General features: G+C 42.3%; 1 protein-coding gene across 1 annotated transcript; it reads right to left on the reverse strand.

Annotated features, from left to right (window-relative positions):
- Positions 1 to 988: 988 nt before the first annotated feature.
- LOC123727296 (butyrophilin-like protein 8) lies at positions 989 to 23,011 on the reverse strand. Its single transcript, XM_045695971.2, has 6 exons — positions 22,884 to 23,011; positions 15,055 to 15,222; positions 2,879 to 3,217; positions 2,550 to 2,621; positions 1,533 to 1,818; positions 989 to 1,281 (listed from the first exon to the last, which is right to left on the reverse strand). Exons 2-6 carry the CDS (start codon positions 15,155 to 15,157, stop codon positions 1,122 to 1,124), a joined length of 960 nt encoding a protein of 319 aa, XP_045551927.1. The 5' UTR covers positions 15,158 to 15,222; positions 22,884 to 23,011; the 3' UTR covers positions 989 to 1,121.
- Positions 23,012 to 23,290: the final 279 nt, after the last annotated feature.

Below are 23,290 nucleotides of genomic sequence, written 5' to 3' on the forward strand. Positions count from 1 at the left end.
ATTACTAAGTAACTATTTGGTTTATGTTTTCCCACACAGTGCCAAGAACCCACAGACTCAGGCGCGTCCCTCCTGTCCCACTGCTCAACCAACAAGAGTTTCTCCAGGAACATCAGTGCCAAGTTCTTGGTAGGAAACTTTTGTTCATACAGAATGGTAAACATTAAGCTCGTTACAAATATTTTCCCTTTTCCTGATGAAACTTGAGAAATTAATATAGAATTAAATTGGTATTGATTCTATGAAAGGCCATTCCCCCCCCCATCTCCCATCAACAACACCATAGATGAATTGGACTACTTGCTGCATTGTATAAAAAAAACAGACCACATACATCTCTTATGTAAAAATCCATGTTTTCATTTTAATTCACAATTAAAAACGACTTTTCAACCCCAAAAAAATGACAATGACAACTGAACACTTGTAGAACTTAAATAAAAAAAAGCATACAAGGCAGGACATGTACAACTAGCTAACAGCTCCCAGGAAAAAAGCCTACATGGAGTCCCGTTCTCCAGGTTGTGACACACGCACACCATTAGGATGGCCATTTACATTGCTGTTATCGAGAACAGGAACCTGGAGGGCGTCAATGTCGCTGTCTGCATACCAGCCATTGGTTTCTGTGTAAATGGATGAGAGACGGGATTTAATCTTACAGAACGGACTAATAACACACCACATGAACACAGTCAACTAAGTGACACATTTAAACACTTATTACTTTGGGTAAAATAACTATGACTATCATTTGAAACATTCATTGGTATCATCACTGGACTGGTGAAAGCTACTATGTAGTGGAGCCCTTCATGTGTCACTTATTAGATCAGTAAATACTGAAAATAAGGGAGGAGAGAAGGAAGGATGCATTTTAAAGACGCATTCCATTTTTTTATTTACTTTTCCCGTTGAAAGAAGATATTCCATGTATAAATACAGTCATGTTAACCAAAATCTTTTTTTTTTGTAACAAGGAGTATGTCATTCAAGGTGTTAGTCTGATGGTGCCCTATGATGTCATCCGGTGATAAATGAGGTGAAAACGAGGCTGGAGTGCGACTTTAAAGTATTGGAACAGGGCTAAAACCAAGAAGTTCAGGTCACACATCCATGACTTAGCTTTCGCTTTTTCTTCTGGGTGCTATTTTAGGGCGTTGTTGGTGTTGTTTCTCCGCATGAACAGAAAAACTGCAACACCACCTACAACACCTCCTATAACACCTCTTACAACTCCAACTTTCCATTCCAAGGGGCATTCCTCCTGAAACATTTTGTCTGAAAAACAAGTAATGTGAAACAGTCATAAGACATTAGTACCTACAGTGTGAAAGATTACTTCAAAATAGTCCATAACTGTGAATTACCTGTATGTTGGAATTGAACAATAAATTCCATTGTTCATAAATACAATTGAAAACGACAACAGTAAATAACCCCACACAGAGATTCAGGCCATCATTCTAGCCTTCAACCATGAGGTTTTTAAATTCCTAGTCAATTCAGTCCTGTATTAAAAACCACCTGACCTGGAACATGAATCCGTGTCTCCCTCATGTGTTCGATCTCCAGCTGTTGAACTCGACAGGTGAACACGTTGGTGGCAGTCTTCTGGACAGTGAAATAGCGTGTCAATGTGTACAAGCCCTCTTGAGTCCATGGGTCTCTCAGTAGGTTCATCAGCAAGGAGGATGGTTCCATCACTGTTCAGCAACACCAACTCAGGCTTATAGACTAACCCTTCAGCCTCACACTTCAGGACCACTTCCTTGTCTTTGGTTTCCACAGTGAAGAGCCATGGCCGAGGGGCTGCACCTACACAGACACAAAGACATAAAAGGTTTATAGGATTTATCATCCTGATATCGATGGACCTTTAAAAGTAAGATGGAATTTCACCTGGCTGTGCTGCTGCTCCAGTTTCAACTGTTCTGCCTGCAGCTATGGAACCCTGACCTGTTCACCAGACGTGCTACCTGTCCCAGACCGGTTGTCCCAGACCTGCTGGAACCCTGACCTATTCACCGGACGTGCTACCTGTCCCAGACCTGCTGTTTTCAACTCTCTAGAGACAGCAGGAGCGGTAGAGATACTCTCAAAGATCGGCTATGAAAAAGCCAACTGACACTTACTCTTGTGTTACTGACTTGTTGCACCCTCAACAACTACTATGATTATTTGACAATGCTGGTCATTTATGAACATTTGAACATCTAGGCCATGTGCTGTTATAATCTCCACCCGGCACAGCCAGAAGAGGACTGGCCACCCCTCATAGCCTGGTTCCTCTCTAGGTTTCTTCCTAGGTTTTGGCCTTTCTAGGGAGTTTTTCCTAGCCACCGTGCTTCTACACCTGCATTGCTTGCTGTTTGGGGTTTTAGGCTGGGTTTCTGTACAGCACTTTGTGATATCAGCTGATGTAAGAAGGGCTATATAAATACATTTGATTTGATAAAATAATTGTAATTATGACATCAAATATCACTTTTTGTTTGTACAAGAGGTTGACATTTCTAATATGAATCGATTAGGTTTTGGAAACTCACCCCCGACTTTCCCTGATTGGTCTTTCAGGGGCGGTTGGGTGGGTTGGAGGGAGGATGAAGGAGTCCCGTCCTCTATACATTGTAGAGATAGAAGAACAGATTTCAGACCTCTGTAATCAATGGGTTTTGATGTCATAATAACCCTTTTTGGGGCCAGGCACCTTTCTTGACATCCAATGTATCATATCAGCATTAATCAATAAATGAGAGGAAGGATAAACATACTGATCATTCAAGTTAGCCAATCATTTTGTTGGCATTTGTTTTATTGGCATTTGATAGACTGACAAAGAAATCTGAACCATGTGTTTGGTTATCAAATGACTCACCGCCGACATAGAGTTCAATGGTGGTTTTCTGGTGCCCTGACGTTGGTATGTAACAGGTGTAATTTCCAGCATCAGAGCGTTTCACATTGGTCAGCTTTAGTGAGACGTTGCCATTCTTCAGTTCTTCATGGAACAGTGACGTCCTTCCAGTGTAGGATGGATTCTGGAGCGCATAGTCGTCACTATGGTCTCGGTACAAATGCACCTCTTTTGGCTCCAGGTCTAGTCTCTGCCACTCTACTGACTCTTCAACAGCACTGCTGGTAGGTCTCAGGAAACAAGGCAAGATGACATCCCCGCCAACTATGCCACGAACAGGGTCCGTTGAACCAACAAGAACTGAAACAGAAAAAAAGGAGGTAGGTATATATAGGAAAACAACTGTTTTATTAGTTATTTCAGGAACATGGATGCATCCAGCCAGACAGACAGAAGAGAGCACAGCTAGACAGACAAGCAGACAGTCAGACAGACAGGAGAGAGCATATAGAGAGAGGTGTCCACCAGAGGAATAATAATATTGGGTGAATTAAAGAGATAGCATAATATCTTAATCACTTTCAAATTCGTAACATATTGTACAATTGGAATTCACAATTGTGCACAATTTTTCGGGGACCCTTTTTGGCTCGTGAGTTCTTCTTTCAGAACTACCGTTACTGGCTAAAAAGTATACAAACCCTCTGAAACACATCTTTAACTAGTTATCAATTCCATGTTGTTGTTTTTTACTTGTGTAATGTGTATAAACATTACATTATTGTTCAAATATTTTGTCATTTATTTCAGACAAATTGCTACTGCACAAAGACTGAAGACAGCAGAGAGAGGGGAGAGAGACGCAACCAATTAGACCCAACCAAATAATGTGAAAACAATTATTTTTTACACAAAGAATTAACCAAAAAACTATGCAAACTGGAACGCTATCTGGTCCTACACAGAGAATACACAGTGGCAGAATACCCCAAATTAAGAAAAGCTTTGACTATGGACAGACTCGGTGAGCATAGCCTTGCTATTGAGAGCGGTTGTACAGACCTGCTATGCGTCCACTGCCCACAAAATGAGGTGGAAACTGGGCTGCACTTTCTATCCTCCTGACCAATGTTTGACCATACCCACGTCGGCTTGCCATTCGTACTTCTGCTATTTTCACATTGTTACAACACTGCCAATAATATAACATTTGAAGTCTATATTTTACTTTGGCAATGTAAACGTATGTTTCCCATGCCAATAAATCCACATTAGAGAGAGCGAGAGAAAGAGAGCGAGACAGAGAAAGCTGTCAGACAGCCCATGAAGACAGATGACAGACATACACTATAGTGTATATAGAAAGATAGTAGTATTATAGTAGTATTATAGTATAGTCTTACTTGTGTTTGAGGAAGAGCCACTTTATGAACCAGTCTCACCACACAAGACAGACAGCCCACGAAGACAGTTAGGAGAGAGAGGATCAGGGTTGCTAGGTCTAGCTAAAATGTATAGCACATTGCCCAATGACCTCTGAAAACCTACCCAGAAGGCCTGAAAACTAGCCCCCCCCCCAAAATTGCCACAAGGAGTTGCCACATGTATCCAATAAACCCCTTTTCCATGATGTTATCAAGCAAAATAAGGAATATTAATGTCCTTTTAACATAGGCTAAGCAAAATGTGTTTTTCCATCAAAATAAGAATTCTGCAAGAGAAAAGATAAATCGCTTTTATTGAACTCTCCAGATAATTTTCAATCAATTGATGTCGAATTAACTTGTTTTGACGGCTATGATTAAGCAATAAGGCGCAAGGTGGTTTGGAATATGGCCAATTTTACCACAGCTAAGGGCTGTTCTTAAGACATAGCTCAGCTGTGGTACATTGGCCATATACCACAAACACCTGAGGTGCCTTATTGCTATTATAAACTGGTTGCCAACGTAATTAGAACAGTAAAAATGTTTTTGTCATTCCCGTGGTACACGTCTGATATGCCATGGCTTTCAACCCATCAGCATTCAGGGATTCAAACCACCCAGTTTATAACTGTAAATAAATCCCGTTTGGGAATAACTATAGATAAATCCGACAGAAGAGTTAGAGTGATGAAATTGGACAGAGGGTCTCAATCTCTGTGCAAGAAACACTTGGACGAAGAAAAAAAAACGAACGTTGGGATATTTTCCGGCAATTGTGCCGTTACTATGTGCCAGATGTTAAAACTAAAACCGTTATAATGGCCTATTTGCGAGATTGGCTTGTTATTTCAATAGACATAGACTAAAATTTGGGTTTATAATTGCAATTCAACTTTGCCATGGTTTGCTGGACTAGATGCTATAGGCCAACATCTCATTTCAGGGAAAAATCCAAAATGAAACTGGCATTAAATGTGAAGAATTATACATTTGCGATAGAGCTGTGACCACGATCACAATTGATAACTTTAATTTAATTAACTAAACATGGCAATTAACAATTGCATAATAACACAAGGCTACAACAACAATAAGCTGAAGTTATAGGCTATTTATTAAATCAGTTTACCAGCTCCAGGTAGGCTACACAAGTGGCACACATTGATTTGCAATGACTCCAGTGATATCGTCATTTCAACATATTGTTTCAAATGGTAGGCTACAGTAGCCTGCAATGGCATAGAAATTAATAGCCTACTTAGAAATTAATGGCCAACAGATGCAAATGTAGCCTATCATTCTCCACATTGAACCTAATTTTCATTGTGTACTTTTTCCCCATAACAAAAGCACTCAAATTTCCACTCGCGCAGCGTTCCAGACCCTAGAACTGAGTATGAGTAAAACCCATCGCTTGATACTGTTATCCATAAGAAAATTCGACATTAGAATGCAGTTTATTTAAACCACTTCTGAGTGAATTCATCTAAAGAGCTTTTGCACTCCTAAAGTTGTTTATATGTTTTATGGAAAAAGGGTGTCTCCATAATGACCAATCTAAATAGCCTACCTACAAATGGTAAAAGGATGCACTCTCAACCAGTGCTCTCAACGCACACACACACCCCTCCAACCCTCTCCACCACTCACTCACTGATTGTCTGCAGCAGCAGGTCACAGTGAAATATATATTTGAAGAGAAATGCAATTCTGGTCAATTTAGAAGTAGCCCAAAAACCTGCAACCCGCGACTAATACATTTCCCAAATTGCAGAACACTGCTGAATATAGCAACACTGGAGAGGATAGAGAGGGGTGAGAAAGAGAGGAGAGAGCTGTCAGACAGCCCATGATGACAGAAACTCAAAAAAAAAGAAACGTCCCCTTTTCAGGACCCTGTCTTTCAAAGATAATTCATAAAAATCCAAATAACTTCACAGATCTTCATTGTAAAGGGTTTAAACACTGTTTCCCATGCTTGTTCAAGGAACCATAAACAATTAATGAACATGCACCTGTGGAATGGTCGTTAAGACACTAACAGCTTACAGACGGTAGGCAATTAAAGGTCACAGTTATGAAAACTTAGGCCACTAAAGAGGCCTTTCTACTGACTCTGGTAAAACACCAAAAGAAAGATGCCCAGGGTCCCTGCTCATCTGCGTGAACGTGCCTTAGGCATGCTGCAAGGAGGCATGAGGACTGCAGTTGTGGCCAGGGCAATAAATTGGAATGTCCGTACTGTGAGACACCTAAGACAACACTACAGGGAGACGGGACGGACAGCTGACATTCCTCGCAGTGGCAGACCACGTATAACACCTGCACAGGATCGGTACATCCGAAAATCACACCTGCGGGACATACAGGATGGCAACAACTGCCCGAGTTACACCAGGAATGCACAATCCATCAGTGCTCAGACTGTCCACAATAGGCTGAGAGAGGCTGGACTGAGGGCTTGTAGGCCTGTTGTAAGGCAGGTCCTCACCAGACATCACCGGCAACAACGTCGCCTATGGGCACAAACCCACCGTTGCTGGACCAGACAGGACTGGCAAAAAGTGCTCTTCACTGAAGAGTCGCGGTTTTGTCTCGCCAGAGGTGATGGTCGGATTCGCGTTTATCGTCGAAGGAATGAGCGTTACACCGAGGCCTGTACTCTGGAGCGGGATTGATTTTGAGGTGGAGGGTCCGTCATGGTCTGGGGCGGTGTGTCACAGCATCATCGGACTGAGCTTGTTGTCAATCTCAACGCTGTGCGTTAAAGGGAAGACATCCTCCTCCCTCATGTGGTACCCTTCCTGCGGGCTCATCCTGACATGACCCTCCAGCATGACAATGCCACCAGCCATACTGCTTGTTCTGTGCGTGATTTCCTGCAAGACAGGAATGTCAGTGTTCTGCCATGGCCAGCAAAGAGCCCGGATCTCAATCCCATTGAGCACGTCTGGGACCTGTTGGATCGGAGGGTGAGGGCTAGGGCCATTTCCCCCAGAAATGACCGGGAACTTGCAGGTGCCTTGGTGGAAGAGTGGGGTAACATCTCACAGCAATAACTGGCAAATCTGGTGCAGTCCATGAGGAGGAGATGCACTGCAGTACTTAATGCAGCTGGTGGCCACACCAGATACTGACTGTTACTTTTGATAATGTGTCCCCTTTGTTCAGGGACACATTATTCCATTTATGTTAGTCACATGTCTGCGGAACTTGTTCAGTTTATGTCTTAGTTGTTGAATCTTATGTTCATACAAATATTTACACATGGTAAGTTTGCTGAAAAGAAACGCAGTTGATAGTGAGAGGACGTTTCTTTTTTTGCCGAGTTTAGAAAGATAGTAGTATAGTCTTACTTGTGTTTGAGGAAGAGCCACTGTATGAACCAGAGTCTCACCACACAAAACAGACAGAGACAGACAGACACAGCCCACGAAGACAGCTGGGAAAGAGAGAGAGATGTCAGACAGTTCAGATAGACACCCAATAAAGTAAGCACAGGAGTAAAAAACAGTCCATAAAAGTAAAAATATTTCATGAAAGAATTGATTGTACACAACTATTTAAAAAAAAATAAACATACCCTAAATACTAGCACCACTCTGTAACAAGCAGTTAGCCACAGTGCTAGCTTGTAGCCTACCCTAGAGTAAAACAGCCTTGTGGTTAGCTCCAAGCATTACAGTTAGCCGCAGTGCTATTGAGGGGATTAGATTCATCTGGACAGGGCGCCGCGTGGGCGGAGTTTGCACCAGGTGAAAAGCGATTGCATTGGTTCTGGAAAAGTGATATAGGTTAAACACGTGGCATCAAGGCATTCAGTTAATGTTTTATTGAAAGTTAGAATGGCAAAACGAGTGACTAAGCAACTTTGAGTGTAGTATGATCGTCGGTGCCGGGCGCACCGTATCCAATATCTCAGAAACGGGCCTATTCTGTACAGGCTTCCTTCTTTTCACTCTGTCAATTAGGTTAGTATTGTGGAGTAACTACAATGTTGTTGATCCATCCTCAGTTTTCTCCTATCACAGTCATTGAACACCATTGGCCTCCTGAACTTTTCTCTGTGCACCATGGACCTGTACAGTGGCTTGTGAAAGTATTCAACCCCCATGGCATTTTTCCTATTTAATTTGATTTACACAAGATGCCTACCACCTTGAAGATGCAAAATATTTTTGTGAAACATATAAAAGGCAAAAACAGAACACTTGAGCGTGCATAATTATTCACCCCCCAAAGTCAACACTTTGTTGAGCCAGCTGCTCCAGCTCCTTCAAGTTGTATGCGTTCCGCTGGTGTACAGCAATCTTTAAGTCATACCACAGATTCTCAAAAAGCTGGCCAAAAAGAAACATTTTTGTCTCATCTGACCAGAGTACCTTCTTCCATATGTTTGGGGAGTCTCCCACATGCCTTTTGGCGAACACCAAACGTGTTTGCTTATTTTTTTCTTTAAGCAATGTTTTTTTTCTGGCCACTCTTCCGTAAAGCCCAACTCTGTGGAGTGTACGGCTTAAAGTGGTCCTATGGACAGATACTCCAATCTCCGCTGTGGAGCTTTGCAGCTCCTTCAGGGTTATCTTTGGTCTCTTTGATCAATGCCCTCCTAGCCTGGTCCGTGAGTTTTGGTGGGTGGTCCTCTCTTGGCAGGTTTGTTGTGGTGCCATATTATTTCCATTTTTTAATAATGGATTTAAATGGTGCTGCGTGGGATGTTCAAAGTTTCTGATATTTTTTTATAACCCAACCCTGATCTGTACTTCTCCACAACTTTGTGCCTGACCTGTTTGGAGAGCTCCTTGGTCTTCATGGTGCCCCTTGCTTAATGGTGTTGCAGACTCTGGGGCCTGTCAGAACAGGTGTGTGTATATATACATACACACTGAGATCATGTGACACTTAGATTGCACACAGCTGGACTTTATTTAAGCAATTATGTGACTTCTGAAGGTAATTGGAAACCCAATTTGGGTTTCCAATCTCTCCAAAAGAATGTGGTGATCGATGGTATCAAAAGCAGCACTAAGATCTAGGAGCACGAGGACAGACGCAGAACCTCGGTCTGACGTCATTAAAAGGTCATTTACCACCTTCACAAGTGCAGTATCAGTGCTTAGACCCCATCATAGCACTGAGACTGCACTTGTGAAGGTGGTAAATTACCTTTTAATGACGTCAGACCGAGGTTCTGCGTCTGTCCTCGTGCTCCTAGATCTTAGTGCTGCTTTTGATACCATCGATCACCACATTCTTTTGGAGAGATTGGAAACCCAAATTGGTCTACATGGACAAGTTCTGGCCTGGTTTAGGTCTTATCTGTCGGAAAGATATCAGTTTGTCTCTGTGAATGGTTTGTCCTGTAAATTTCGGTGTTCCTCAAGGTTCCGTTTTAGGACCACTATTGTTTTCACTATATATTTTACCTCTTGGGGATGTCATTCGAAAACATAATGTTAAATTTCACTGCTATGCCGATGACACACAGCTGTACATTTCAATGATACATGGTGAAGCCCCAAAATTGCCCTCGCTAGAAGCCGGTGTCTCAGACATAAGGAAGTGGATGGCTGCAAACTTTCTACTCTTAAACTCAGACAAAACAGAGATGCTTGTTCTAGGTCCCAAGAAACAAAGAGATCTTATGTTGAATCTGACAATTAATCTGGATGGTTGTACAGTCGTCTCAAATAAAACTGTGAAGGACCTCGGCGTTACTCTGGACCCTGATCTCTCTTTTGAAGAACATATCAAGACTGTTTCAAGGACAGCTTTTTTCCATCTACGTAACATTGCAATAATCAGAAACTTTCTGTCCAAAAATGACGCAGAAAAATTTAGCCATGCCTTTGTTACTTCTAGGTTGGACTACTGCAATGCTCTACTTTCCGGCTACCCGGATAAAGCACTAAATAAACTTCAGTTAGTGCTAAATACGGCTGCTAGAATCCTGACTAGAACCAACATTTTGTATCATATTACTCCAGTGCTAGCCTCCCTACACTGGCTTCCTGTTAAGGCAAGGGCTGATTTCAAGGTTTTACTGCTAACCTACAAAGCATTACATGGGCTTGCTCCTACCTATCTTTCCGATTTGGTCCTGCCGTACATACCTACACGTACACTACGGTCACAAGACGCGGGCCTCCTAATTGTTCCTAGAATTTATAAGCAAACAGCTGGAGGCAGGGCTTTCTCCTATAGAGCTCAATTTTTATGGAATAGTCTGCCTACCCATGTGAGAGACGCAGACTCAGTCTCTACCTTTAAGTCTTTACTGAAGACACATCTCTTCAGTAGGTCCTATGATTAAGTGTAGTCTGGCCCAGGGGTGTGAAGGTGAACGGAAAGGCTGGAGCAACGAACCGCCCTTGCTGTCTCTGCCTGGCCGGTTTCCCCTCTTTCCACTGGGATTCTCTGCCTCTACCCCTATTACTGGGGCTGAGTCACTGGCTTACTGGTGTTTTTCCATGCCGTCCCTGGGAGGGGTGCGTCACTTGAGTGGGTTGAGTCACTGACGTGGTCATCCTGTCTGGGTTGGCGCCCCCCCTTGGGCTGTGCCGTGGAGGAGATCTTTGTGGGCTATACTCGGCCTTGTCCCGGGATGGTATGTTGGTGGTTGGAGATATCCCTCCAGTGGTGTGGAGGCTGTGCTTTGGCAAAGTGGGTGGGGTTATATCCTACCTGTTTGGCCCTGTCCGGGGGTTTCATCGGATGGGGCCACAGTGTCTCCTGACCCCTCCTGTCTCAGCCGCCAGTATTTATGCTGCAGTAGTTTATGTGTCGGGGGGCTAGGGTCAGTCTGTCACATCTGGAGTGTTTCTCTTGTCTTTTCCGGTGTCCTGTGTGAATTTAAATATGCTCTCTCTAATTCTCTCTCTCTCTCTCTCTCTCTCGGAGGACCTGAGCCCTAGGACCATGCCTCAGGACTACCTGGCTTGATGACTCCTTGCTGTCCCCAGTTCACCTGGCCGTGCTGCTGCTCCAGTTCCAACTGTTCTGCCTGCAGCTATGGAACCCAGACCTGCTGGAACACTGATCTATTCACCGGACGTGCTACCTGTCCCAGACCTGCTGTTTTCAACTCTCTAGAGAAAGCAGGAGTGGTAGAGATACTCTCAAAGATCGGCTATGAAAAAGCCAACTGACACTTACTCTTGTGTTACTGACTTGTTGCACCCTTGACAACTACTATGATTATTATTTGACCATGCTGGTCATTTATGAACATTTGAACATCTAGGCCATGTGCTGTTATAATCGTCACCCGGCACAGCCAGAAATTGACTGGCCACCCCTCATAGCCTGGTTCCTCTCTAGGTTTCTTCCTAGGTTTTGGCCTTTCTAGGGAGTTTTTCCTAGCCACCGTGCTTCTACACCTGCATTGCTTGCCGTTTGGGGTTTTAGGCTGGGTTTCTGTACAGCACTGAGATATCAGCTGATGTAAGAAGGGCTATATAAATACATTTGATTTGATTGGTTGCACCAGATCTCATTTAGGGGCTTCATAGGAAAGTGGGTGAATACATATGCATGCACCACTTTTCCTTTTTTGAAACATGTTATTTTTTTCATTTCACTTCATCAATTTGGACTATTTTGTGCATGTCCATTACATGAAATACAAATGCATTTAAATTACAGGTTGTAATGCAACACTTTTGCAAGGCACTGTATAAGCTGCCCACATCTTTCCAGCCTCTCATGAGTAAGTGCCTACCACCATGCGTTTATTCAAGTGTCATCATGAAACCACAACAATAGTCATGTACTTTTAACAAGAACAGTGAGTGTGGTTTTAAAAACAAAAAGTGTTTAGCTGATTTGGACTATATTCGAATTGTTCTGTAGGATGACTAACATACATCGTTATCCATGAATACCATCCACATGCAGTCCACCACAACTTTTCTAATGAACACTCCTTAATCAGCATATTGCATAGGGATCAACAAAGTTTTCTATTGTCAATAAAAACTTATACAAATCATGGCAACATTCTTAACTGAAAACCTTTAAAACATGTCTATAGCCTTTATGGAGGTTATAGGAGTGATGCTGTTGCCCTACGGATTTAATATGTCAAAGTTATCAATTAGGAAGATGGTGCCGTTCAGAATGACATGTTTGTAATATTTGTGTTGTGGAGAAATGACCAGGCAGGAGATGGGAGTACAGTTTGTTTCATTTAGTCAAAACCTCTCGTGCTCTACAGCCCCAGCCCAATAGTGCGCATGTGCAGTTCCTATTAGGTGTAGTAACATAACACTGCCGTAATACATTACTGCTTAGTAACAGCATAGTAACTAATATAAACAGATATAGATCACAGATAAACACTATGGGGGAGGAGTGTAGTAACTCCCAGAGAACAAGGTAAATACGTTAGGGAACTACTAATGCAATATCTGAACAATGTATTCTTAAACATTTTAACTACTGTGTTGAAGCAGACTTCTCAGAGCCCAGCACAAATCCAGGGGATTATTCTGCCCCAAAGATGGAATTGGTGTCCTAATAACTAACCCAGGTAATGTCCTTTGTGTTTGTTTGTTTTACTGTCTGTTACCTCCTGAAACAGCTCAACTCACAGGTCAAGCTTTTGAGGTGCCCTTCTTGTTCTTGTTCTCTCAGCATGTCTCTGCTGGGACATTGAACCGTAGCAGATGATCCACATGAACGTTGACATGGCGATGATCTACTTGGACTCGGTAAGTCAAAGGTCCTCTGCGTTGCAAGATCACACCTGAGTTCCACAGGCACTTGGGGTGTCTGAAATCACTTACCATCACCCTCTCTCCCTCTTTGAAATCTCTTACAGTCTTTGAGTGGCTGTCATGAGCTTTCTTCTGATGTAGCTGGTGCTTTGCCACAGTCCTTGACAAGTCTGGTTTCATCAACGTCAGGCGGTTACGTGGTTGGCGTTTCAGAAACAGTTCAGCTGGTGTACATTCCGTTACTGTGTGTGGTGTGTTACGGTAAGTAAACAGGAAACGGGGAAGCCTTTGGTGGGTGGGCACAGACTAAACCTAGAGTCTAGTCCAGGCCTTCTTAAAGTTTTGCACGGCTCTCTCCGCTGCTCCGTTTGATGCCAGATGGTATGGTGGTGACGGGATGTGCCTTACTCCGTTGTTCTTGAGAAACATTTCAAAATCGTTTGACGTGAAAGGAGGGCCATTGTCCGATCCGAGCTCCTTGACTAGTCCAAAGGATGCGAACAGGTGTCTGAGAAGATTGGTCTTCTCAGCTGTGTACAGTTGAGTAGGGAACACTTCCATCCACTTGGAATGGACATCAATGACAACAAGGAAATGTTGCTTGTCAATCTCGGCGTAAGCCACATGGATGCGTTCCCATGGTGTAGCAGCCCAGGACCATGGATGAAGAGGTGCAGCAGCAGGCTTGTTGTGAACAGCTTCACAAGGTGAGCAGTGGCCTACATGCTGCTGAATGTCCTGATCCAGTCCAGGCCACCACAGTTAACTGCGGGTGAGTGCTTTTATTCGAGTGATCCCTGGATGCCCCTCATGCAGGTCAGATAGCAGTCTCCTCTGGAATTTGTGAGGTACCACCACCCTTGAACCCCACAGAACACATCCTTGAACAGTAGACAACTGGTCTTTCTTGTCGATGATTGGACTAAGGTTATCGTCATTTACAAAGGTTGGCCAACCGCCTAATGTTAAGTCCAAGACTTTGGAAAGCACTGGGTCTTTCCTCGTTTCCTCTTCTATGTCTGAAGCAGATATGGGCAGTTCGTCGATGAGAGAGATCTGGAAGACTCACTGTCGGAGTCACTATTGCATGGTAGTCTTGATAGTGTATCTGCATTTGCGTGATCACTGGTTCGTCTGTACTCGATCTCGTAGTCGTAGGCTAGCAATATCCAAGCCCAACGTTGCATTCAAAGTGCAGCAAGGGTTGGTATGGCTGATTTTGGTCCAAGGATGGCCAACAGAGACTTGTGATCTGTCAGCAGTTGGAACTTCCTTCCGTAGAGGTATTTGTGAAACTTCTTCACTCCAAATATTATGCTCTGGGCTTCCTTCTCAATTTGAGCATCTTTTTTCTCACTTTGTGACAGAGTCCGTGATGCAAATGCAATCGGGTGTTCTTCACCTGACAGTAGAACATGGGAGATAACGGCTCCTACTTGGTATGGAGATGCATCACACGCGAGTCTCAGCTTCATCTGTGTCGTAGTGGGCAAGCCAACTGCTCTTTAGCAGACGCTGTTTGCAAGTCTCGAATGCTTCTTCGCATTGTAGGGACCACTTTGTATCGGCCTGCAGCAGTTGGTGAAGCGGATGCAAAAAGGTGGACAAGTTTGTAGCAAACTTTCCGTAAGAGTTCAGGAGCCCCAAAAATGACCTCAGCTCTGAGATATGTGGGTGCTGGTGCGTTTACGATTGCTTCCACCTTGCCGTTATATGAATAGGTTCTTCCACGTCATCTGTTTTCTGGGTCCTTAGAAAAAACGAAATGGACAATCTTCCCGAAGTTTCCAGTGGTAGCAAAACACAGTCAGCCACGTTGACGATTGGATTACTTCCAACACAGACAGACTTTGGTTTTCCAACATGGAACGTTTGAACGTGGAATGTGCATGGAGGGTATTCTACAGATATGTTGATACACGGACTGTAAATCAGCCTTAAGGGCACTTGTGTAAATGCTGACCTAATTTCATTACTTGTTTAAACGTTCTCCGGCTATGTCAGACAGTACTGTGGTGTTTAAAAAAAAAAAAATGTAAGGCTTCAGACCTACCTGTATTTTCTGCCCTGGAGACAGCCAAATGGAGTGCCAGGAACAGACGGAGCACCCATCCTTTGCTAGGCCGTCTGACTGCCGCTCGCATCCGATAAATCATTTCAATCAGCGTAGGCAGAGCAGCACAACCAAGGTGCTAGCAAACCCAGGCAACCTCTTCCGACTCTGGGTGATGACATCAAAGAAGGTAAAGGTCAACACACCAACATCCATAATAACAATTCTCCCATAAATAGTAATAATACTATACTGCAGTTAAGTACACCACATATTCAGTAGGAATTATTTGTATAGTGTCCACATTAACAGAACCCCAGTCCTCTGCTTTTCTGCACAGTGCTTTAGCACACTTCACCACAATGTTTTGACTCCTGTGTTATGTCCAGGGCCCGCTTGTTTTACAATTGTTTTAATGATCCACCTTTCCTACGACGGCCGAAGATGTAGCTAGCAAAAACTTGAACAACTGCTATACAGTTAGCATATCTCTTGCATTTGCAAATTCACTCTGGCTATCTACTCCGATTTCAGAGCACTCTTATCTGAGTGTGCCAGTGCGCAGAACAACTGATGAATTTACGAACACTCAACACCTGCTGAATATAACAGGTGGCAATGTGTTTTTGTCTTTTCTTTTTATCAAGTGTTGGTCATTGTTGCATGTTCTGTCATTGTAAGTCATTGATGATGCGTGCTGTGATAAAACAATTTCCCAAGTTGGGATGAATAAAGTAATACTCTACACATAGGCAAAACAAGTTATAGTTAGTCAAGAACGCTATAGATTGACTATTTTACTCTGAGTGAGGTGCTCTTATTTGTGTCTGGAAATAGCTAGCTAGCCAACTTTCGCCAGTTAGCTTGGGTGCTTGGTTTGGACAAGCATGCATTGGCAGATAAACTGCAGATTGTCGAGGAGGCTACAATTCCCCATCGTTTATCAGTGCAATTTTGATGGCAAACTAGCTGAAAAAGTTTCAGAGGCTTTATCTAATGTTCCTTTGTTAGATTTTAGCTCATCTTGCTCTGGCTAACATTAGTTGTTGATTTGGTTGTTGATGTGCATAACTGAGGGAGAGAGAGCCTACCTTGATCAATAGGACTGTAAAGTTCCCAAACGTAAGAGGACTCCCATTGTGTTTACATATCTGCAGAAATCCATTCAGGTGTATTTTGTGGGTTTTGGCGAATGCGTTCTAATGATCTAAAGTCGCGCTGTTGCAACTGCCTGTAAACACACAGTCCAGTTCAAAGTGAATGATGGCAGGCCCTGTAGCAAATGGTTTGTTTGTATAAAAGGTCTACTGTCGCTCTGATTGGCTATAGCGCACCGGTCTGTGTAGACTCTGGTCCTGGACAAGACAGATGTTTTTATTTACTGCAGTGTCTTAATTGTCAAACGCCTGGCCGTTATTCTAACCTATATTGCTATATAATTGTCAAATTCCTTAGTATACCTTATTCCCAAACATTCTAAGAATTTATGAACACTTAGATATTGTCATTTTCAAGTTGTCGCTTGTAATCTTATACAAATCTGTTCAGCTGACATGTTGCTAAAATGCTGTCAGTTCCACTTTAAATCCAACAATATTTCCCACACACATACACACACACACGTTATTTTCAAAAGAGATGGCTAACAGCAAACACGCTGCAATAAAAAAACACAGTTCCACTCACCAGATGACGATCATTTGAAACTTAGCTTCTCCACTTTCAACAAGAAGTTAACAAATTAGCAACAACATCCTTATTGATAAAACCTGCTGCGGCTGCAGCAAACTAGCCGACAACAAAAGCTAGCTAGCTAGACGTGGGAAAACTACTGCTCGCCACTGCGCAGTGACCTGTTGGCATTCAAGGGAGAAGTTTCCATACGTTTTTGTAAAAACCTTCACTCAAGTCAAAATGTGATTGGTTGATTCCACTGTCACTCCAAACCTTTGCCCTAATACAGTTGAATGCCAGATGCCTTTATCAAGCTTCTGATGGCCTAACCAATGGCTGACTTTGCTGGCTAGATTTATCTCCCCAGAAAAAAATTCTGGTCTTGGTCTTGACTCAGTCTCGAACCCCTTGTCCCCTTCCCGGTCTCGGTCTTGACTAGGTCTCGCCCCCCCTCCGGTCTTGGTCTTGAATCAGTCTTGCTTTAGGTGGTCTCGAAGACAACACTAAGATAGTACCTATCCTGGTTTCCCTTGCAAACTCACATTACAGCTAAGGTTTAGAACTGGTTCAGGGAACAGAACACCAGAAATGAAAGTGATCTTATTTTAAAAACAAGGGAACAAGGTTAATAACGGTATTTGCCATTCTGGGAATTTCCCCCCCATTTCAATAAAGATCGCAACAAAGTGCCTATGCAAAGCCCTAACTCAGTAACTCAAAAACATATTCCAGCTCTGCCTGTCAGGCAAATATTTTGGCCAGTCTGTGTGCGTAGGCTACCTGCCTCTCCCCTCTGAAGCATAGGTTACTGTAGCCTACTGATGACGTTACAAGCGTAATTCTGAAATTAGGGAGAGGTGTTAACTTAGAGAAGAATGGATTGACTTTTTCAATGCTAGTTAAGGATACTATAGTTATCACGTTTCACATTGGATTAATTAACTACAAATGCGGTCGGGTAGGCTGTTTGGAGTGTTTGACTGGATTTAGGACCATGCGGACACTGAGTAGGCTGACAGACTGTGTGAAGGCAAAGCTTCTGGGAGAGTTGAGCATAGTTAAGTGTACCTGTTGTGCTCTTTCACCGAGTTTTAAAATGAATAGAAACTGGCTACCCTTTAGTTACGTGTATCTGGCAAGGTAACTGTTGTTTAAGTTGACAGAAAAAAAAACAAGCTTGAAATTATTCAGAGTGTTGAGCTAGTTATCTGTCAGATAGCAATATGAGGTGGATATTATTACTATCTGACAGCAGTTGTTTGTATGGACATGTTTTGTAGCCTTTGTTTTGTCACGTTTCAGAAGTAAATGAAATGGCAAGCTTTCGCCAGTTGATGTACCGATAGAGAGCTGGCCAAAAGTTGGCTTACATTAGCTATTATTTTTGCATCAATAAAATTAGACCTGAATCAAACAATGAAACCATCGGCCAAATGATTGAAGATTGATATTCTGACATTTTTTCTGTGCAATGTGAATTGTATTAGTCAGTATGTCAATGTAACGTTATTGAGCTGTCAGTTTCCCTACATAGTTCCCTACTTATCACACTGACACAGTAATAGACAGCTCTAACGTTACAGGAATCACTGTCATGGTGCACAATAGAGGTCAACGTGGGATTCCCGCTCCCGCCAGCACCCGCTGGCTTTCTGTCTGACTCCCACCCGCTACTGCAAGAACTGGTCCCAAACTCAACCGCAGTCCCGCAATGTTATTTTAGGCATATGTGACACAGCTCACTTGCCAGCCATGGTCCCAGCAATTTTGCACCCTATGCGCAAAAATTACCAGAGATTCACACATTGTATTACTGGCCTATATCAGCCAATATGCCAAATGTAGTTTTAAGAGAGCAGAGACTTACACTTTCTCTTGAACTATTGTTATAGCCTAACTTTTATGAGTAGTGTAGTGATGTCTGATAGATATCTCCATAATTGATTTGTTAACACCTGCCATCGTCATTACCGCATATCACTAACCTAGCAATGAGGACTAGCAGATAGTAGCTCGGTGGACTGCATGTTAATTGTCTGATTTAAGAGTTAAACATAACTAAACTGGATAATTCACTGCCTGGTCTCCATCATGACATGGTTTCAGAATTAAAGAACTCACACGCCGAAAATTAGTGCGGGAAATGTCAAAATTTAACCCACGAGAGCTGTTGGACTTTTCGCAGCCGTCGGCATGGCCGATCTGGGGACAACATTTTTCCAATTTTTGAGTGCCATCGAAACTGATTAAGGAGACCGGTGTGGCGCAGGTGAATTCACTACTTTATGCAATGGGGAAAGATGCAGATATTTTCTACAATGCATTCCCCTTTGATTACTTTAATGATGAGTTCGACTATGATGTAGTGATCGAAAAACTGAATGAACATTTTGTGTAACAGCGCAATGTGATTCACGAACGACCATGTTTCCATGAACGGATTCAAAAATGTCCTGAAGCATTGAAGGTCCCCCAAGAACACAGTGACCTCCATTATTCTTAAATGGAAATTGTTTGGAATCACCAAGACTGTTCTTGGAGCTGGCCACTCGGCCAAACGGAGCAATTGGTCGAGGTGGTCACCAAGAAAGAACCCGATGGTCACTGACAGAGCTCTAAAGTTCCTCTTATGGAGATGGGAGAACCTTCCAGAAGGACAACCATCTCCGCAGCACTTCACCAATCAGGGCTTTATGGTAGAGTGGCCAGATGGAAGCCAACCTTCAGAATAAGGATCAAATGAAAGTTTATTTGTCACGTGCGCCAAATACAACCTTACAATGAAATGCTTACTTACAGGCTCTAACCAACAGTGCAATTTAACTACAAAAAATACAGGTGTTAGGTGAATAGATAAGTAAATAAATAAAAACAACAGTAAAAAAGACAGTGAAAAATAACAGTGGCGAGGCTATATACAGTAGCGAAGCGGATCGAGGGAAGGATGAGCGGAGCAAAGTACAGAAAGATCCTTGATGAAAACCAGCTCCAGAGCGATCAGGACCTCAGACCGGGGCGAAGGTTCACCTTCCAACAGGACAATGACCCGAAGCACACAGCCAAGACAACGCAAGAGTGGCTTCGGGATAAGTCTCTGAATGTCCCTGCGGGTCCCAGCCAGAGCCCAGACTCGAACCCAATTGAACATCTCTGGAGAGTCCTGAAAATAGCTGGGCAGCAACGGTCACCATCCAACTTGACAGAGCTTGAGAGGATCTGCAGAGAAGAATGGGAGAAACTCCCCGAATACAGGTGTGCCGAGCTTGTAGGGTCATACTCAAGAAGACTCAATGTTGTAATCACTGCCAAAGATGCTTCAACAAAGTACTGAGTAAAGGGTCTGAATACTTATGTAAATGTGATATTTCAGTTTATTTGTAATAAATTAGCAAAAATTGGAAGAAAAAAGAAAATGAAAAAAATAAAACTGTTTTTGCTTTGTCATGGGGTATTGTGTGTAGATTGATGAGGGAAAAATAACTACTTAATACATTTGAATAACTTAACCAAATGTGGAAAAGTCAAGGGATCTGAATACTTTCCGAAGGCACTGTATATACTAGGCGGTGTCAGAGGTAGGCCCAAATAATTGTCAAACTCCAGTCACCAGTACCCGATTTAATCTGTTTATTACTCCTGCCCAGAAACTAGAATATGCATATAATTGTTTGATTTGGATAGAAAACACCCTAAAGTTTCTAAGACTGTTTGAATGGTGTCTGTGAGTATAACAGAACTCATATGGCAGGCCAAAACCTGAGAAGATTCCAAACAGGAAGTGCCCTCTCTGACCATTTCTTGACCTTCTTTAGCATCTTTATTGAAAACAGAGGATCTCTGCTGTAACGTGACACTTTCTAAGGCTCCCATAGGCTCTCAGAAGGCGCCAGAACATTGAATGATGACTCTGCAGTCCATGGCTGAAAAACAGTAGTGCATTTGGATAGTGGTCGATCTGAGAACAATGAGACGGGCCCGCGCGTGCACGTGAAGAGTCCATTTTACGTTTTCAGTCTTTGAACGAAAACAACGACTCCCGGTCGGAATATTATCGCTATTTTACGAGAAATCGCATAAAAATTTATTTTAAACAGCGTTTGACATGCTTCGAAGTACGGTAATGTTATATTTAGATTTTTTTTTGTCACGATATGCGCCGGCGCGTCACCCGTCAGATAGTGTCTTGAACGCACAAAAAAAACGCTGCTATTTGGATATAACTATGCATTATTTGGAACCAAACCAACATTTGTTGTTGAAGTAGAAGTCCTGGGAGTGCATTCTGACGAAGAACAACAAAGGTAATCCAATTTTTCTTATAGTAAATCTGAGTTTGGTGAGTACCAAACTTGGTGGGTGTCAAAATAGCTAGCCTGTGATGGCCGGGATATCTACTCAGAATATTGCAAAATGTGCTTTCACCGAAAAGCTATTTTAAAATCGGACACCACGATTGCATAAAGGAGTTCTGTATCTATAATTCTTTAAATAATTGTTATGTTTTTTGTGAACGTTTATCGTGAGTAATTTAGTAAATTCACCGGAAGTGTTCGGTGGGAATGCTAGTTCTGAACGTCACATGCTAATGTAAAAAGCAGTTTTTTTATATAAATATGAACTTGATTGAACAAAACATGCATGTATTGTATAACATAATGTCCTAGGAGTGTCATCTGATGAAGATCAAAGGTTAGTGCTGCATTTAGCTGTGGTTTTGGTTTTTGTGACATTATATGCTAGCTTGAAAAATGGGTGTCTGATTATTTCTGGCTGGGTACTCTCCTGACATAATCTAATGTTTTGCTTTCGTTGTAAAGCCTTTTTGAAATCGGACAGTGTGGTTAGATAAAGGAGAGTTGTCTTTCAAATTGTGTAAAATAGTCATATGTTTGAAAAATTTAAGTTTTCAGATTTGAGGAGTTTGTATTTCGCGCCATGCCCTATCATTGGATATTGGAGCGGTGTTCCGCTAGCGGAACATCTAGATGTAAGAGGTTAAACTGTATTCTTCTTCACAAAATGTGCTAACATATGTACACATTTAATCCATGGTATACAAGGATGTACCCTTCCTTCTCTTGGGACATGCATTGGGACCTCTTCATCTGCAGACAGGGTTTTACGGCGCTCTGTGTCTGAGAACAGAATGTTCTCGCTATGGACTAGAACTGGAGAATATTTTCATAATGTCCTCCCACAGAACAGCCTAACATTACTCTCCCTTCTGGCAGCTGGAACTGCTAGTTAATCCTTTCACCCTCTTAGCTAGCTACAAATATATTGAGTTACAACGATTAATACATCAAGATGGGGCGGCAGGTAGCCTAGTGGTTAGAGCGTTGAACTAGTAACCGAAAGGTTGCAAGATTGAATCCCTGAGCTGACAAGGTAAAAATCTTCCCCTGAACAAGGCAGTTAACCCACTGTTCCTAGGCGTCATTGAAAATAAGAATTTGTTCTTAACTGACTTGCCTAGTAAAATAAAAAAATGACTTTCTAGTTTAACTTTTCTCCAGCAGAAGGAGCTATACTCCATGTAGGCTGCGTTCTGTTACCTTTCTCCCAGCAGTGTGCATCATGTACTGTAAGTGTTTGCACTTTCACAGAGAGGTGCCATTACATGCCATGGGCAATAGTGGTGGTTGGAGAGCGAGAGTGATGGAGGGAGAAAAACGGACTTTCCTAGTTAAATAAATGCAAACATTTTTTTTTAATAAATGGGGGTGGGTATAATTTATGGAACGTTCAGAGAGGAATCTGTTCCAAAAACTTCGTAAATAACAAGTTTGCCAATAAACAACGCATAAAAAAGTTGTATAGCCTCAGAATAAGATACCGGGTAGGGAGTTGGCTATTTAATTACGTTTTTCACTCACCACGTTTATTCCTATTCGGCAGCTAGTTAACTTAGCTAGGTGAATTGATCACGCTAACGTTACTTTGAATGCGTTGTTTGTTGGCAACCTTGTACGTTTTTGGAACAGATTCCTGTTGGAACGTTCCACAAATTATACCCACCCCTTTATATACTGTATAGCTAGCTAACTAGCGAACATTATGTTCGCAGCTCATTTTAGTTAGCCTGCACACACTTTCTGTAGGAAGCTGGCTAATAACTTTTTTTTGTAATAATAATTCAAAATATATTGACTTACTTGAGTAGATTTCACCACTGCATTCGTTTTCTGCGTCCTTAGAAAAGCGAAATAATGGGCAATCTTCACAAAGTTTCCGGTGGATCAAAACGACCTATACTGTTTTGGTCTTCCAACATGGAGTGTGGAACGGATATGTTTTATTTTTATTTATTTTTTATTTTTTTTGGAATATAAATATCTTTATTTATTTATTTTTATTATTTTTTTATTAACAGTAACATGCAAAACATAAACATAACAGCCAGAGGGATTCCAAAGAATTTAGATTTTTTTTTAAATAAAACTATTCCACATTATATCAAATCAAATACAGACATAGGATCGGATATTTTTACAACGTCCATACACGGACACGCCCAGTTTGGTATCTTTTTGACACGGCGTTGAAACGCAAAGACCCAAGC

This window comes from Salmo salar, chromosome 15 (genome assembly GCF_965601325.2).
Source record: "Salmo salar chromosome 15, fSalSal1, whole genome shotgun sequence".
Lineage (NCBI taxonomy): Eukaryota > Metazoa > Chordata > Actinopteri > Salmoniformes > Salmonidae > Salmo > Salmo salar.

What these genes read in the sequence shown, in the direction of transcription:
- LOC123727296 (XM_045695971.2), bottom strand. Translation starts at nt 15,157, where the DNA reads ATGATTTATCGGATGCGAGCGGCAGTCAGACGGCCTAGCAAAGGATGG. An exon ending in CATTGAACTCTATGTCGGCG is followed by an intron (nt 2,622 to 2,878) that starts GTGAGTCATTTG and finishes TACAATGTATAG; the next exon opens with AGGACGGGACTCCTTCATCC. An exon ending in GACACGGATTCATGTTCCAG is followed by an intron (nt 1,282 to 1,532) that starts GTCAGGTGGTTT and finishes CTTGTTTTTCAG; the next exon opens with ACAAAATGTTTCAGGAGGAA.